This window comes from Aplysia californica, unplaced genomic scaffold (assembly GCF_000002075.1).
Source record: "Aplysia californica isolate F4 #8 unplaced genomic scaffold, AplCal3.0 scaffold00405, whole genome shotgun sequence".
Classification (NCBI taxonomy): Eukaryota; Metazoa; Mollusca; class Gastropoda; order Aplysiida; family Aplysiidae; genus Aplysia; species Aplysia californica.
The window spans coordinates 183,340-197,773 of NW_004797675.1; the positions used below are offsets into that span (position 1 = coordinate 183,340).

Sequence of the window (14,434 nt, forward strand, 5' to 3'; positions counted from 1 at the left end):
ATATATATATGTGTGTGTGTGTGTGGTTTAGATGTCAGCGATTCGGAAAGGAGATGACAAACGACATAACGACCTAAGAAAGAAGCGAATGTGAGCTACAACGTGGAAACCCTCAGTCGAGATAGTGAGTGTGTGTGTATGTATGTGTGTGTGTGTGTGTGTGTGTGTGTGTGTGTGTGTGTGTGTGTTTGTGTGTGTGTGTGTGAGGGTGTGTGTGTATGTGTCTGTGTGTGTGTGTGTGGCAGACAGACAGACAGACAGACAGACAGACAGACAGACAGACAGACAGACAGACAAACAGACAAACAGACAAGCAGACAGGCAGACAGACAGTCAAACCGGGTAAATAGGCAGGAGATGGATATAAAATAATTAGTAATAATAATACTGGGAATTATTTAGAAATAGAGGTGGGGGTACACAGGTGGCTCGTGTGGAGGAAAAGAGCTGCAGGCAGACCGAGCTACTTTTGGCTCCTGCTGGAAGCAGCTGGTGGTCTGGTAGTTCCAAATTAACCATCTCATTTCCTCCCCGTTGGTCTGTCCCTCATTATTCGACTTCAGTTTATTTCAAATCAATGCAGAGAAAACTCGATTGTCCCGGTGAAGCGAGCGGAGGTGGAATCGACGGTGGCTGATTTTTTATACAGAACGCAGATGCTCCTTAGCAAAGGTCGTGAACAAGACATTGTATTTTTTTTTCTTCTTTTTTAAGGCGTCCAGTTCAACACGCGCAACATTATCAGCTGCTCAACACGTGCATCGAAATTATGACCTATCTTGAATCAGAACTGCTCATTTTTGGGTGCAATCATACATGGGGAAAAGGATAGTGTTTATTTTGCATCGAAGATTACAGCGACTGGAATCGATTCCACAATCGTATACGTGATAATGGCTTTACGAGCCAGGTACATAGTACCATAAATATACATCAAAAGATAAGGGGCTGGGGGAAAGGGACAGGGGTTCAATTGAAAAAAGTAAATTCTTAGCCTGTCGTCTACTATTTTAGTACAAAATTTGTAATATCGATGGAAGCTAAGCTTGAGTGGAACTGTGACGTCACCTCGTTAATTACCTTTGGCCTTATAGTTGGTGGACCGAGGGTATGGGTAGCTCTTGGCAGACATACAATCCTGCGGTGGCAAGAATGTTGTCGGGCGTTATTATGTTTTAGTGCATGGGACGGCACAGTGGCAAACACCGCGGCAAACAATTATATCCGGCTCTTCAGCGAATTCTACGTTGTCTTTGTTTAGCTTGTACAAAACAAAGAACATTAATCCAAACATAAACATGTTGTCAAAAAAAAAATGCTAAATATCCAGCATTGACAAATTGGCATAAGAATGAGAACTGGTTTGCCTTGATTTGTCATTATTTTAACTTTTGTCTGTTTTAATTTGTAATAATGTTTTTAAAAAATGGTTTAGTTTCCCACGAATCAACGAGTTTGTTTGTTTTAATCATGTTCGGCTTGCTACCAAAAATGTAATTTGATTCTGGAAAAGGGAGCGACTGAGTTTGACAATTGGGTATTTCTGGGTGTCTTCACGTTAGTGAGTTGACTCTTTTCTATCCAGGCTTTCTGTCAGCTGTCTCTCGGGTCAGAAAATCGATCCTTATCCTCGTTTTCTATAACAAAACCCCTGTTAGCATGGTACTTATTGTTATGGTTGGAGAGAGAGAGATAGAGAGAGAGAGCGAGAGAGAGAGAGAGGGAGAGAGAGAGAGAGAGAGAGAGAGAGAGAGAGAGAGAGAGAGCAAGAGCGACGGGGGGGGGGGGAGAAACAAAGAGAAATAGAGATGGAATGCAGAGATTAATGCCGACAGAATGACAGAGAGAAAGAGAGAGCGAGACAGAGACAGAGAGCAGGCAAACAGACAGACAGACAGACACATAGACAGATAGATAGACAGACAGACAGAGAGATAGACAGATAGATGGATAGATAGATAGATAGATAGATAAATAGATAGATAGATAGATAGATAGATAGATAGATAGATAGATAGATAGATAGATAGATAGATAGATAGTGGCAAAGACGGAGATATAGGGTGGGTGCAGGCTGAGAGCTGGTGAAATCGAAGAAAACTCAAATGAAATATACGTCTAACGTGCACATCAGTAGGAAATTTTGAATTTTGCCCGGGTGGCAGCTGAAGCCTACTTTTATTGATTTTAAACCACCAAGGGATCTTTAACCTTCGCAACTTGCACACGGCACCTCCGAGATTTTTCACCGTTGTCCGAGAAGGCTAGGTGTAGATCTTTCCTACCAGAAGACCAGGCGTGTGTCAGAAAGACAGCAATAAGAAGGAGCCAGGGAGTAACAGTAGAAAACCTGCAAAAAGAATCAGGAGCCCAAAGGAGTGGCAGAAAGTGGAGGCGAAAGCAGACGACAGAGCACTGCTAGAGAGCATTAAAAACGGAAAAAGGAGGCAATATTAGAGAAGAAATGTTTTTGGTCGCTACCCGGATTCGAACCCGGGACCTTTGAATGCGAACACCTTAACCTCTAGGCCACGAGAGCCCCCCGATTACATGATCAAAAGTGTTCAATTTGTATTATTTGTTTTTTAAAGTATGAAAATTGCGAATATAAGGGTATTGTTATTTGTTTTTGTAAAGTGTTTTACGGGACACACCTAATATTTTCAGTTGGTTGGAAATTTTGAATTTTGCCCGGGTGGCGGCCGAAACCTACTCTTATCGATTTTAGACCACCAAGGGATCTTTAACGTGCCCAACTTGCATACGGGTCCTCCGAGATTTTTCGCCCTTGTCCGAGAAGGCTAGGTGTAGATCTTTCCTACCAGAAGATCAGAGGTGTGGCTGAAAGACTGCAGTAAGAAGAAGCGAAGGAGTAGCAGTAGAAAGGCTGCAGAAAGAATCAGGAGCCCAAATGAAGGGGCAAAGGTGGTGAGGGTGAGAGGGTGAGGGCAGAAAGAGGGGACGAAAGCAGACGACAGAACATTGTTAGAGAGCAGGAAATGAGGAGAAAGGAGACAAATTTAGAGAAGAATTTTTTTCGGTCGCTATCCGGATTCGAACCCGGGACCTTTTGAGTGAGAGGCCAACACCTTAACCTCTAGGCCACGAGAGCCCCCGGGTATTGTTAGAAGAATAATGAGATGAGGCAAGATTTTTTCTTCTTTTCCTTTTGCTTTCTAACCTTAAAATAAGGTTTTGCCTTGTATTAGACTACTTACGTATCTCCATAGTCGCCTTGCTGTATGATGACGTCATCGCGAGTTGCGGTCTCATAAGAACAGTTTTTCACGATCTCCACAAGTTCCTCTGAAATAACAAACACACGAAAATAAATGATACAAGTATTCATGTTTGATTAACTTAGGTCAAATTCATCTAAACTTTATGCGGCAGGAAGAGTAGGGGAAGAGAGAGGTAGATGAAATATTCATTGTATGCTGTGCCTTCAAGAAACACCCATGATAAGACAGGGATTTTACGTCATTTCTTTCTGAATTCCAGTTTGCCTAAATTGACAGCTTTAAATGCACAGAAAAGGTTAGGCTACCCGACTCCTAATCGTGAGGTTACGGGGTCGAAGGTTCGAGCCTCGAGCCCAACGTTGTGTCTTTGGGAAAGGCACTTTACAAGAATTTTTTGCAGTTCATCCAGGTGGAAATAGGTACCCGGCCATACACAGTAAAAGATGATCGTGTCTGTATGTTAGTGTTTTAGCGCCTATAAATGGCTGCTTGCACTGTATGCTTCCCACAAAGTTGAGTTTTTATTTTCTAAATGCTCTCAGGTCTGCTGAGGTAATAGTATAGATTGTGAAGCGCATAAGCTTGATGTTGAACGGGGATTTTTGCTAAACAAAAGCTAAGTATTATATTTTATTATTAAGAGTAATAATGTAGACCATTAATATAGTGTGAACAAACGAAGACTATTGGTAGAACTTGTGTTTGCATTATACGAACTTCTATATTATTGACGTATACATCGTCAAATTTGTTAGTTAATCACTTCAAAGTCCATTATATAGATAAATATTAACCATATTAGCATCTTTATTGGCGATCTAAAATGAGCAATGATAATAAGTCTGGCTTTGTTTTTTACTATATGTGAAAACTAAATTATGCTTCGAGAAAACGTTGATCAAAAGAATCTATAGTCTACTTTGTTCTAAATTTAAGAGTAGAGTTTGTCTTGCTCTGTAATCTAACTGACCCAAACCGATGTCAGAGATGGTGTCCCTAAATATTATGAACATCCAACCACATAATTAATACTTATTTTGGAATAACAATTACGTATAAAAAATACGAATGCACAGGACAAAGGATCCCCCATGTCTGAAAGCGAAGATTTTCAACCTAACTAGTTATAGTTGATTGGTATTATTATATAATTGTATTAATAGAGAGTGCATCCATGCTTAACTAATTGCTCTATGTACTTTACAACTTGCATTTCCCGAGCAGACCCTAGAATTTGTAAACATTCTTGGCGTGTCGTGAAGCAATTATTCGCTTCTCGTTCAAAGATGCTTGACTCCAAATAATTGAGTGGACGTGCTGAACGCTACCAGGTGAATACACACAAAAGAAAAATAGAATGTTTACTACCCTCAACAACTTTTCAAACCGAACAAACGCGTAAAAACTGATTTTGAAGAAAGACTTATCGTTTCTTACTCTGGTTTTTTGTGCTGTTGTTGTTGTTTGTTTTGGGTCTTTTTGCGACGACAGGCCCCTTGACTTAAAAGCCGATCGAAGGTCGAAACAGTCACGTGCTCGCCCGATCCCACCATTAGTTATCAACTTGACCGGTGTCTATAAATTAGTAAAGTATTTTGACCTGTGTCTATTAGTATGGTAGTGTATTTTTCAACACCCCTTTTAACGCAAAAGCCAGATTTGTTCAAGTACGTAGACCGTCACGCACACAGTACACTGAAGAGCCCCCGACACGAGTCCGGCAATCTGTTTTTATATAGTAGGTACTTTCTGGAACTATCTATTTAATCATTATTGTTTTACATTAGTCTACAATAATATTCTTACACCGAGTACAAGTAACTTTGGCGGTGCTCCATTAGCTCAGTTGGTATTCTGCTTGATTATAGGACTGCAAAGATGGACCTGGTTCAAATTCCAGGCTGGGAGTATTTGAATTCGGGTCGTTCTGTGGAGTCCTCACGGTTTTCTTACCCTTTGACTTTGTCCTATCTAAGACGGAAGTTAAATTCGTAAGCCCGGCCTCTTAATTTAACCAAATATAGTTGATAGGGCCGTTAAACCCAAACACGTTATATATTTTTGCAAGTGACTTCGTTCGATCAAGAGGGTGCCGTCAGATCGTGACTGAACAGAGTACAGGCTGCCTCGTGTAGCGTGGCCAGGAGGAATGACCAGCAAGTCATTCAGGATAAACATGCTCGTCAGTGCTCGCATCGTCACACATCACAAGCGATTCTGCCGTAAATTGACTAAACGTCATTTTTGGGGCCATTTTTTTCTTCTCTGAATCGAAAGCCCGATCAGTTACCCTACTTGTGTGGACATTCATAGTGAAACTGAGACTAGTTTTTGTAAAAAAAAATTACAATAAACATTCCGTAAGAACGTTATTTTAAACGGTTACGTAACCTCTTTACCTGTCCTGCACTTAACGACCTGCGTAGTACCTGCCTACCTGCCTCCCTAGATATAGGAAATACTCTATACAGCGATACCACACAGCTGATAACGACCTGTAAATTTTCTGTCATAACCAAAGGCCGAAAGATTAGAATTCAGATCGCCGCTGGATCGGAAAAGTACAGTAAAGTAAATGGTTATGCTGACAAAAAAAGCCTCTTTTTCTCCAAACTGTTGTGAATAAAAGAAGGGCGTCTTGTCAGGGTACGGCAGAATTGTATTAGTTGTATGCTTTGTATACAATTATTGTAGATGCTATGCACCTCAAAAGCCGGGGGAGAGATGGAGTAGAAAACTGTATGAACAGCAAGCACGGTAAACTGTACTGTATTTATTATGTACATTGTAAAACGGGGAAAGGACTGAGGCAAAATTTATTTTGCGTTTAATCGAGCGAAAATAAACCACAACAAATGTAAGGGGAATCAGAGACCATAAAATAATTAAATACTCTCTGGGGAAATGGAGTAAATCTGTTACTGTTAACAACTTAAAATATTCTCTGACACAAGTACAAATATCCTTATGGGAAAATGGTTGCTCACTTGTCATTTTCCCCTTTTCCCCTTTTCCGTCGCCCGTTTCTTTTGGTTTATTCTTATTTTTTGTACATTCATACTCTCTTCTCTTCAATGACACAAGCTTCTCCAATGTGTTAGCTTCTTCCATGTGTTACTTTCGTTTCTATAGGTTCCATTTTTTTATCCTGCCTTTGTCATTTTATTTGTTGATCTATTTTCTATTGTTCTTCGACAATTTATCGCAGCCTGCTTTTAACTGCGAGAGTATCGTCCTTGTAGTTAAAAGCCTCCTTCTGGAACTCTACTATGTCATGCGTTTGACAATTCGCGATGGTAACCATTAAAAAGGATTCCACTTTCCTTTCAAGAAAGTGGACATGCTTTTAAAATGTATTTTGTGATTTATTATATTTTTTGTTACTAATCGATCTTCATGAAGTAAAAATTGGAAAGTAACTGCTGGAAAACATAATTCCCACACTGAAAGCAGAATATCTATACTTTAGTACATGAAATTTAAAGTGGTATCAGAGAAAGATGTCATTAAGTATATCAAAGAGTCCCCCGCTAAAACATGCGACTTAGACCCAATACCCACTTCATTGTTAGTTACGTGCATCGAAGATCTCGCACCATATGTTACTCGTTTTATTAATATGTCACTCACCACTGGAATCGTACCTGATCTTTTCAAACAAGCCATTGTAAAACCTTTACTTAAAAAACAAGGTCTTGATGAAAACGACATGAGAAATTTTAGGCCAGTTTCCAATCTAAACTTTTTATCAAAAATCCTGGAGAAAATCGTTTTGTGTCAAGTTCAACAACATCTAAAGGCCAATGACATGGAAGAACCTTTTCAATCTGCTTATAAAAGGCACCACAGTACGGAAACCGCTCTTTTAAAGGTATCATCAGATGTTTTAAATGAAATCGATAATAAAAAAGTCTGTGTTTTGGTTCTGCTTGATTTGTCTGCGGCGTTCGATACCATCGACCACGAAATTTTACTAGAGAGATTGGAAAAGTCATTTTTACTATCAGGTACTGTTCTAATGTGGTTTAAATCATATCTAGACAATAGATTTATGTCAGTGAAAATTGGCAATGATGTGTCAGATAGGTTACCTCTAAAATACGGAGTTCCTCAGGGTTCGGTCCTTGGTCCTGTCATCTTTACAATGTACACGCAAAGTCTGTCATCAATAATTTCTTTATATGCCCTCAATTACCATCTTTATGCAGACGATACACAGCTGTATGGATTCACTACAACTGACAATGTACACAATCTCATAGATAGAATCGCCAGATGTATCAATGATATAAGAAAATGGATGTTCAAGAACAAATTAAAATTAAATGAGGATAAGACCGAAATATTATTTCTTCGGAGCAGCGCATGCAATGAAATCGACAATATCAGAATAAACATCAATGGCCACGAAATATCAGCCCAAACTAAAATAAGAAATTTAGGTGTGGTGCTAGATCAAGATATGTCAATGAAATACCATGTATCCAATCTTTGTAAAAATCTATATCTCCAGCTGAAGAAAATAGGGAGCATTAGAAAACATCTATCTGTTGGTGTCACCAATACTTTAATAACATCACTTATATTGTCAATGATTGATTATTGCAATTCCTTACTGGCTGGTGTACCTGATGAACAGTTACAACAACTACAAAGAGTACAAAATATTGCTGCCAAAATAATTACTAAAAAACTAAAGCATGATCATGTGACTCCTATTTTAAAAGCATTACACTGGCTCCCAGTGAAAGAGCGTATCATATATAAAATCTGTTTAACTTGCTACAAGTGCTTAAATGATTTATCACCGGACTATCTAAAACAGCTTTTAACACCCTATGTGCCTCCTAGAACGCTCAGATCATCTAGTGACAAAACAACCCTTGTTAAGCCTAAAATAAATTTCAAATCATATGGCCAACGCTCTTTTTCATATTTTGCCCCACTTGTTTGGAATAGGCTTCCAAAAACTATCAGAGAAGCAGAAAATCTAGAAATTTTTAAGAAGAAACTAAAATCATTTCTATTTTCATCATATTTCGATTAGACAGAATGCATCCAAGCTGTAGATCGTTGTGAGTTTGTATGTGCGTATGTGCATATGTATGTATGTGTTTATGTGAGTATGTATATGTGTGTGGTGCGTGCGTGAGTGAATATGTGTTTGCATGAGTATGTAACACTATGTATCTTTAAAATTGATTTGTAAATCCATTATATGTATCATGTTAAGCGCATAGAGCATTGCATAAGTGGATATGCGCTATATAAATGCAATCCAATATTATTATTATTATCTTTTTTACCCTTTTCTGGTGAAATTAAATGTGCCAACTTAGATACGTTTAGACTTTTGTGATTTATTCTGTTGAATGCACTAACAATTGAATTTGATCTACAGTCCACGTGACAAACGCCATAGAATAGTCTATGTCCATCGAAAAAAAAAGTATCAAACTGAAAAAGGATGATTTATATACTGGTTATACCAACATTTTACGATGCAAATTAGAACTGTAAATACCAATGTCTTTATAAAAAATAACTTAAAGACACTTTTTAAAGACTTGGAATAAGCTGTTGTCACTTGTTATAGATTATACATCGCTTCTTCATTCGATACGGCTGTTTATAATCCTTATATATCATGAAAAGATACAAATTAGCAACGGACACTATGTTTACCTATCATACCCAGATTACCCTTTGTGTACCTTCTATCCTCAGGTGAACAATTCTTCTATTATTCAAACCTTTAGCTTCAACATCGTTTACTAATAAAGCTAACTCCATAAATATTCAAACTAATGATACTAAATCCAAATTGATATATTTTTTTCAACAATACGATAACAATTTTTAACATGTATTCTAGACCACCTGTAGTCGAACAACTTAAAATAACAGTAATTTTTGTTTTGCTATTTTGTGTTTTTTCCCTTGCTGTATAACATATAAAACTAGGGCCCATGGTCATAATTAGTTTGACAGGGATAACACGCTAATAAACGGAACAATTTACTTTCTCTGCATATCACTTCATGGCTGCTGAACGTGTCCTTGGCGTTGCACAAGCTGAGATTCATAATTAAACCATATCTTGAGAGATCTGATACTTGTATCAATAAGTTTGCAGCAAAGAGAGCGTGCAAAGGGTAGTATAGTGGTAAGTATCTTCGCCTGTCATGCGGGAGACCGGAGCTCAATTCCGCCCTGAGGAGGGTTGGGTTTTGTTTTCTTGATATTGAGCGAGAATACTCAAACTTAAAAGGACAAAGCAGATAAATACACGGGTTTACTGAAGAAAAGGGGTCAGAAAGATAAACAAAAAGAAATAGAAATTACTTTACAAGTTGAACAATAAAGAGAAAATGATTTTAAACAATTTACGATTTTTTCATTGCGTATTACATATTTCCACCGGCCCTCCAGGTTTTGGAGGTTCAGCTCAGGGCTAACAACCCTGACTGGTAAAAATCATGTTACAGAAACAGCAACAAAGAGAAACCATATTTCTGTGTGTAATGGACCTTCAGAGTCTCTTGGAACTCGTATGAATGCTGGCAGTGAAAGCCGCAAAAAAGATGTTTGCAGAAAGTGGAGGACCTGAACACCGCAAAGACAAAAGTTATTATATGACAGTGGAATAAGAGGACAATGTACGAAACTGGTAAGTTGGCACAAGTGTCGGCAGAGATGGGGAGATATGGATTGCACGTTCTGGACATAAGGGGCACTAGGTACAGCTGAAGTGAAACATTTTGTTTGGGCTCTTAATTAAGTATACCGGGATTCCCAATAACCAACATGGGTCACGAAACAGAAACACCCTATCCCTATATGATTTCACTGTCAGTTTTTTTAAATTCTTTCGATGCAAAGGCTTCGAGAGACCAAATTCGCACAAATTGTATGCAGGGATTCTGAAAAAGATTTAATTGATACAGCCTTGATATTTTCACACAGTGTTTCTGTATATTATACAACTTGCAACGTACTAAAGATTTACTTTCCTGAGTCTCATATATTTCTTGTAACTACCTTTTTTAGTGTCATATACGATACTTGGACAAAAAAATTGATAACAAATCAGAGTGATACTGTTAATCTTTTTTACATTGACAGAAAACTTTTTACAAAATCACAATAATATTTAGTACGTTGCACACATATTATCTAGAAACAATCATGCAAAGTGGGATTGAGCTGTGACTTGTAAATAACTCTGCATAGGTGACCCCCCCTAAGAAAATCGTAGTTTTGAGAAAACTGAAAAAAAAACTCGAATTCATACTGGTTTATTTCAACACTATGTTAAAAAAACAGCAAACGTGAGCATTTCATAGATGTTTTAGACACTTGAAAATATTTCCTATCGATAAAGCAAATGTTGGTCTATTGAAATAGTCCAAAATCGAATAATAAGTTGTGGATACCAAAATCGACCTTTTTCTGGCTGTTGACTGTGGTGTACCATAAGTGAAAGTCACTGGGCAGGATCCGGCTGGCTGAGAACAGCAACTAGAGAAACCCTGATATATTCCGACAGAGAAGATTACCAACACCGAGAAGGTGTAGTTATCATCCTAAAAAGGGTCTCGAGAAATGCTTCATGGAGTGGAAACTAATCAGCAGCTAAATGATGACACTAAGACTGAAGGAAAAGCACACCAACACAAGCAGTAACCAATGTTACGCCCCTACTAACGAGAGTGAAGATGAAAGCAAGGACTATTTTTATGAACAGCTGCTGAGGGAATTGACAGGTATACCTCGTCGTGACCTTATCGTTGTAATGGGCAATCTGATTGCTAAAGTAGGAGAGGACAACACCAACTATGAGAAAGCGATGGGACAACATGGTACTGGTAAGAGAAATGAAAACGGTGAAAGACTAGGAGACTTCTGCGCCTTGAACAACTTGGTAATAGGAGGAACCCCTTCCCACGCCGTACAATCCACAAACTGACCTGGAATTCTCCAAATGGCCGGGACAAGAACCAGATTGACCACCTTATGATAGGAGGAATGTGGAGACGTTCCCTACAGGATGTGAAAGTCAGAAGAGGAGCAGGTGTCGGCAGCAATCACCATCTAGTGACGGCGATAATAAAACTCAAGCTGAAGAAAACATTCACCAGGGAAGCGACAAGGATGCGATTTAATGTTCGAAAGCTCAGTGATGGCAATGTGAGATCTGCCTTTCGACTAGAACTAAAGAACTGATTTCAAGCTCTCTGAGACCTGGAAAAAAACACCCCCGATACAGATGAAGTTAATACTTAATGGAAACATATTGTTGAGGCCTACACAGAGAACAGTAAGACATGTCTTGGTGTCAAGAAAAAGAATGCAAGCAAAGAATGGATGCAGCAAGGAACATGGAATACTATTGCAGAAGGGAGAGAAATCAAGAAAAGACAGCTTGCAGCTAAGTCGATAGGGCTATAAGAGAAGTACACAGAGGATTACAAGCCAGTAGCTCCTAAACGAAAGCAAAAATATACAAATTGGCACATATCATGATAAGTTCAGTTTCAGGGTGGCATTTGTGAAAGCTCTGTTTTACAGCCTGTTTTAAAGTATCACCAGAAGAGGCAGTTCATTACAGAAACAATGATGTTCTCTTTTCATTTTGATATTCAATTCATGCCCCTTCCCCCACAGTTCATGCACCGTATTAAATGCGCGAACACACTTTTACGTTTCTTTGATTTCGCACATTTTTGACCAGCCTATTTTTTTTTTAAAGGTCAGTTTTAAGTGACCATGTGTCGGCCGTCTTTAAACATACATGAAATATGAATGTCTCAGACTATGCAGAATTTCTTTAACTTTTAATTGAAATTTCGCATGAGTGGGTCTTGCAATGCTTTAACACGATAATCCTATAAATACATTTTAAAGTTTCTTTTGGACGTCACTGTTATATCTCATTTTTTTTAACAACAACGTTTTAGAATAGGTTAAAACTAAGACACCCGCACCTTTACCCCATCCTAACCAGTGCATTTCTTCTTTCCCCTATTTCCCCTGACGTTTTGTATTTTTCTGTTTTCTTTCTAATTTTATCTCTCCGCAGAATGACTAGTTAACGTTCTCTTCATCCTCACCTCTCTACCACCGTATCCCCTCCCCTTTTTTTACATCAACGCGCAACAAAAATATAGAGTTCTTGGTTCTAAGGCTAAAGGGTACTATAAAAAGTTCTGACTGTATCTTTTCTCAGGGTCAAATTACATGAACTTTCCTTGCCAATATGAACAACAACTACCTCCCTCTAAATATTCGTGTTTACTTTATTGTTTATTTTCCGCGCGCTCATATGACCTTATAAAGTTAAGAGCGCCGTAAAACTCTTATCAAAACAAAAACATTGTATATTCCATGCGAGCTTTGAGCCTCATCCATTTTGCCTTCAACACCGTTTGCTCTAAGATTACTTTGCGCACAATCAACAATATTCGTCTTTTTGTTAAACATTTATACGATATGTGTGAATTACAGTTAGTTTCGTCTTTGTTGTTGAGAATCCGCCAGAAACTATCGTGGAGCGCCTTTTCCTTTCCGAACAACCCCCACAAAAATTCGTGAACTAAAGCTTTACTGTGTTTACTGGGCATGCCAGATACTTTATAGTTTTGCTTTTACTTTTACCGTACAACAAGCATATTACGTTAACAACCGCTTACTTTTGCCTACGTTGTTGAGAATCTGCGCACGGCGACGCAGCCATGAAATGGCCGTTTCGATCTCAGCGTCGGTGCGTCGGGCTCTTGGCTTGGAGATGACATCGATGAGTTGGTCAGTGACCTGAGACATTACGCTGACCTGGGATTGAGCAGGGTCTTGTCACAATCTGTAGCTGACTAGTCGAGCTGATAATTCGCTCCTCCTGTTCCTGCCCTTTCTCTCTTAGTGTTGTTCTGACGTTGCCATAACTGTGAACGTAAAAGGTTTACCGTTCATTTGATTACACTGAATATTTGGACAAGTTTACGAACACAATATATAGAGCTGTAGTTTATCACCAAATTGTATCTACATCCTTCATTTTCAAGATGAAACATTTGGAAAGACGGAACATATTCAGCACCACATGCAGGTACGAATATCAATGTTGTTTATGTTCTGAAGTCACAGTGGTAGGCTTCGTATTCTATGAACATCGTTTGACGTGTTCTTTGGCTCTATCTGAGACGACAGGAGTAATAAGGTTATCTCGTCTTTGACACAACATTCTGCTGTAAAAATACGCTTTCTCCTTACTATAATACATCATGTTTCAGCAGCAAAGCGTTGAGTTTCTTAACAAAAACATGCATATAAAGACAATCACAATAAGATCTCGCAAAGCTAAAACTATTGAATTTACTTCATTTCATGGTTCATTTTGGCGCTAAAGGTGTTTAAAAAATATTGCTGGGCTTGAATCTGGTAGTAGATTAAAAGTACCGTGATAGAACAAGCATAACTCTCTCGATTTGACGAGTTCACTTGTTTTTGTTTGTTGTGGTGGCTGTTTAATTATTGATACTTGGTGCAAGCCCCCCCTCCCCTTCCCCTACTGGCGCCTCTTTTTCTCCCTTCCAACACACAATAAAACACCCCGTTTGAGTTACACAAACCGTTAAATTCCAGGGTATTCTCAAAGAAAATGCCTCCAATGTTCATGTCGGAAGTCGCTCAGGCAACCGAACAAATTTCCAATTATATAGCAAAATACGTTTTGGTGATTGCCGTGTCCCTTTCTGGTAACATAAATAATACCTTTGGAATAGTACTAAAAATAAGTGCTATTTGGTAGACAAAGCGTTGATTTCCTTTTATTTTTTTAAATTTAACGTTTCTCAACAATAATTTTTCACGGAAAAGGGCCACAAATTTGGAGCTTTCTTCCACTGAATAAGAATGCACGCATTTGCACATAATAACATATTTAAAACTGCACACACAAACAAAAAAAACACACACATAAAGACACACACAAACACGCATGCGCACACACTTAGACACCACACACACCCTCTCTTCTTCTTTATTTTTCTCTATGTCTTTACCTTTGTCTCTCTTTATCTGTCTCTCTCTCCCGATTTGTTTCGCTCTTCCCTTCTCTCTCTATCTATTTTCTCTCTATCTTTCTCTCTCTCTCCACATCTCTCTCTCTCTCTCTCTCTCTCTCTCTCTCTCTC

The 14,434-nt window shown here is 38.6% G+C and overlaps 1 protein-coding gene across 1 annotated transcript in view; it reads right to left on the reverse strand.

Annotated features, from left to right (window-relative positions):
- Positions 1-14,434, reverse strand: part of LOC101848372 — a 56,521-nt gene that overhangs the window by 28,895 nt on the left and 13,192 nt on the right. The window contains exons 3-4 of the mRNA XM_005104113.3: positions 12,935-13,183; positions 3,219-3,306 (exon numbers count right to left, since the gene is read on the reverse strand). Of these exons, the coding sequence (XP_005104170.1) occupies positions 3,219-3,306; positions 12,935-13,064 (218 nt within the window). The 5' untranslated portion in view covers positions 13,065-13,183. The remainder of the gene's footprint in view (positions 1-3,218; positions 3,307-12,934; positions 13,184-14,434) is intronic.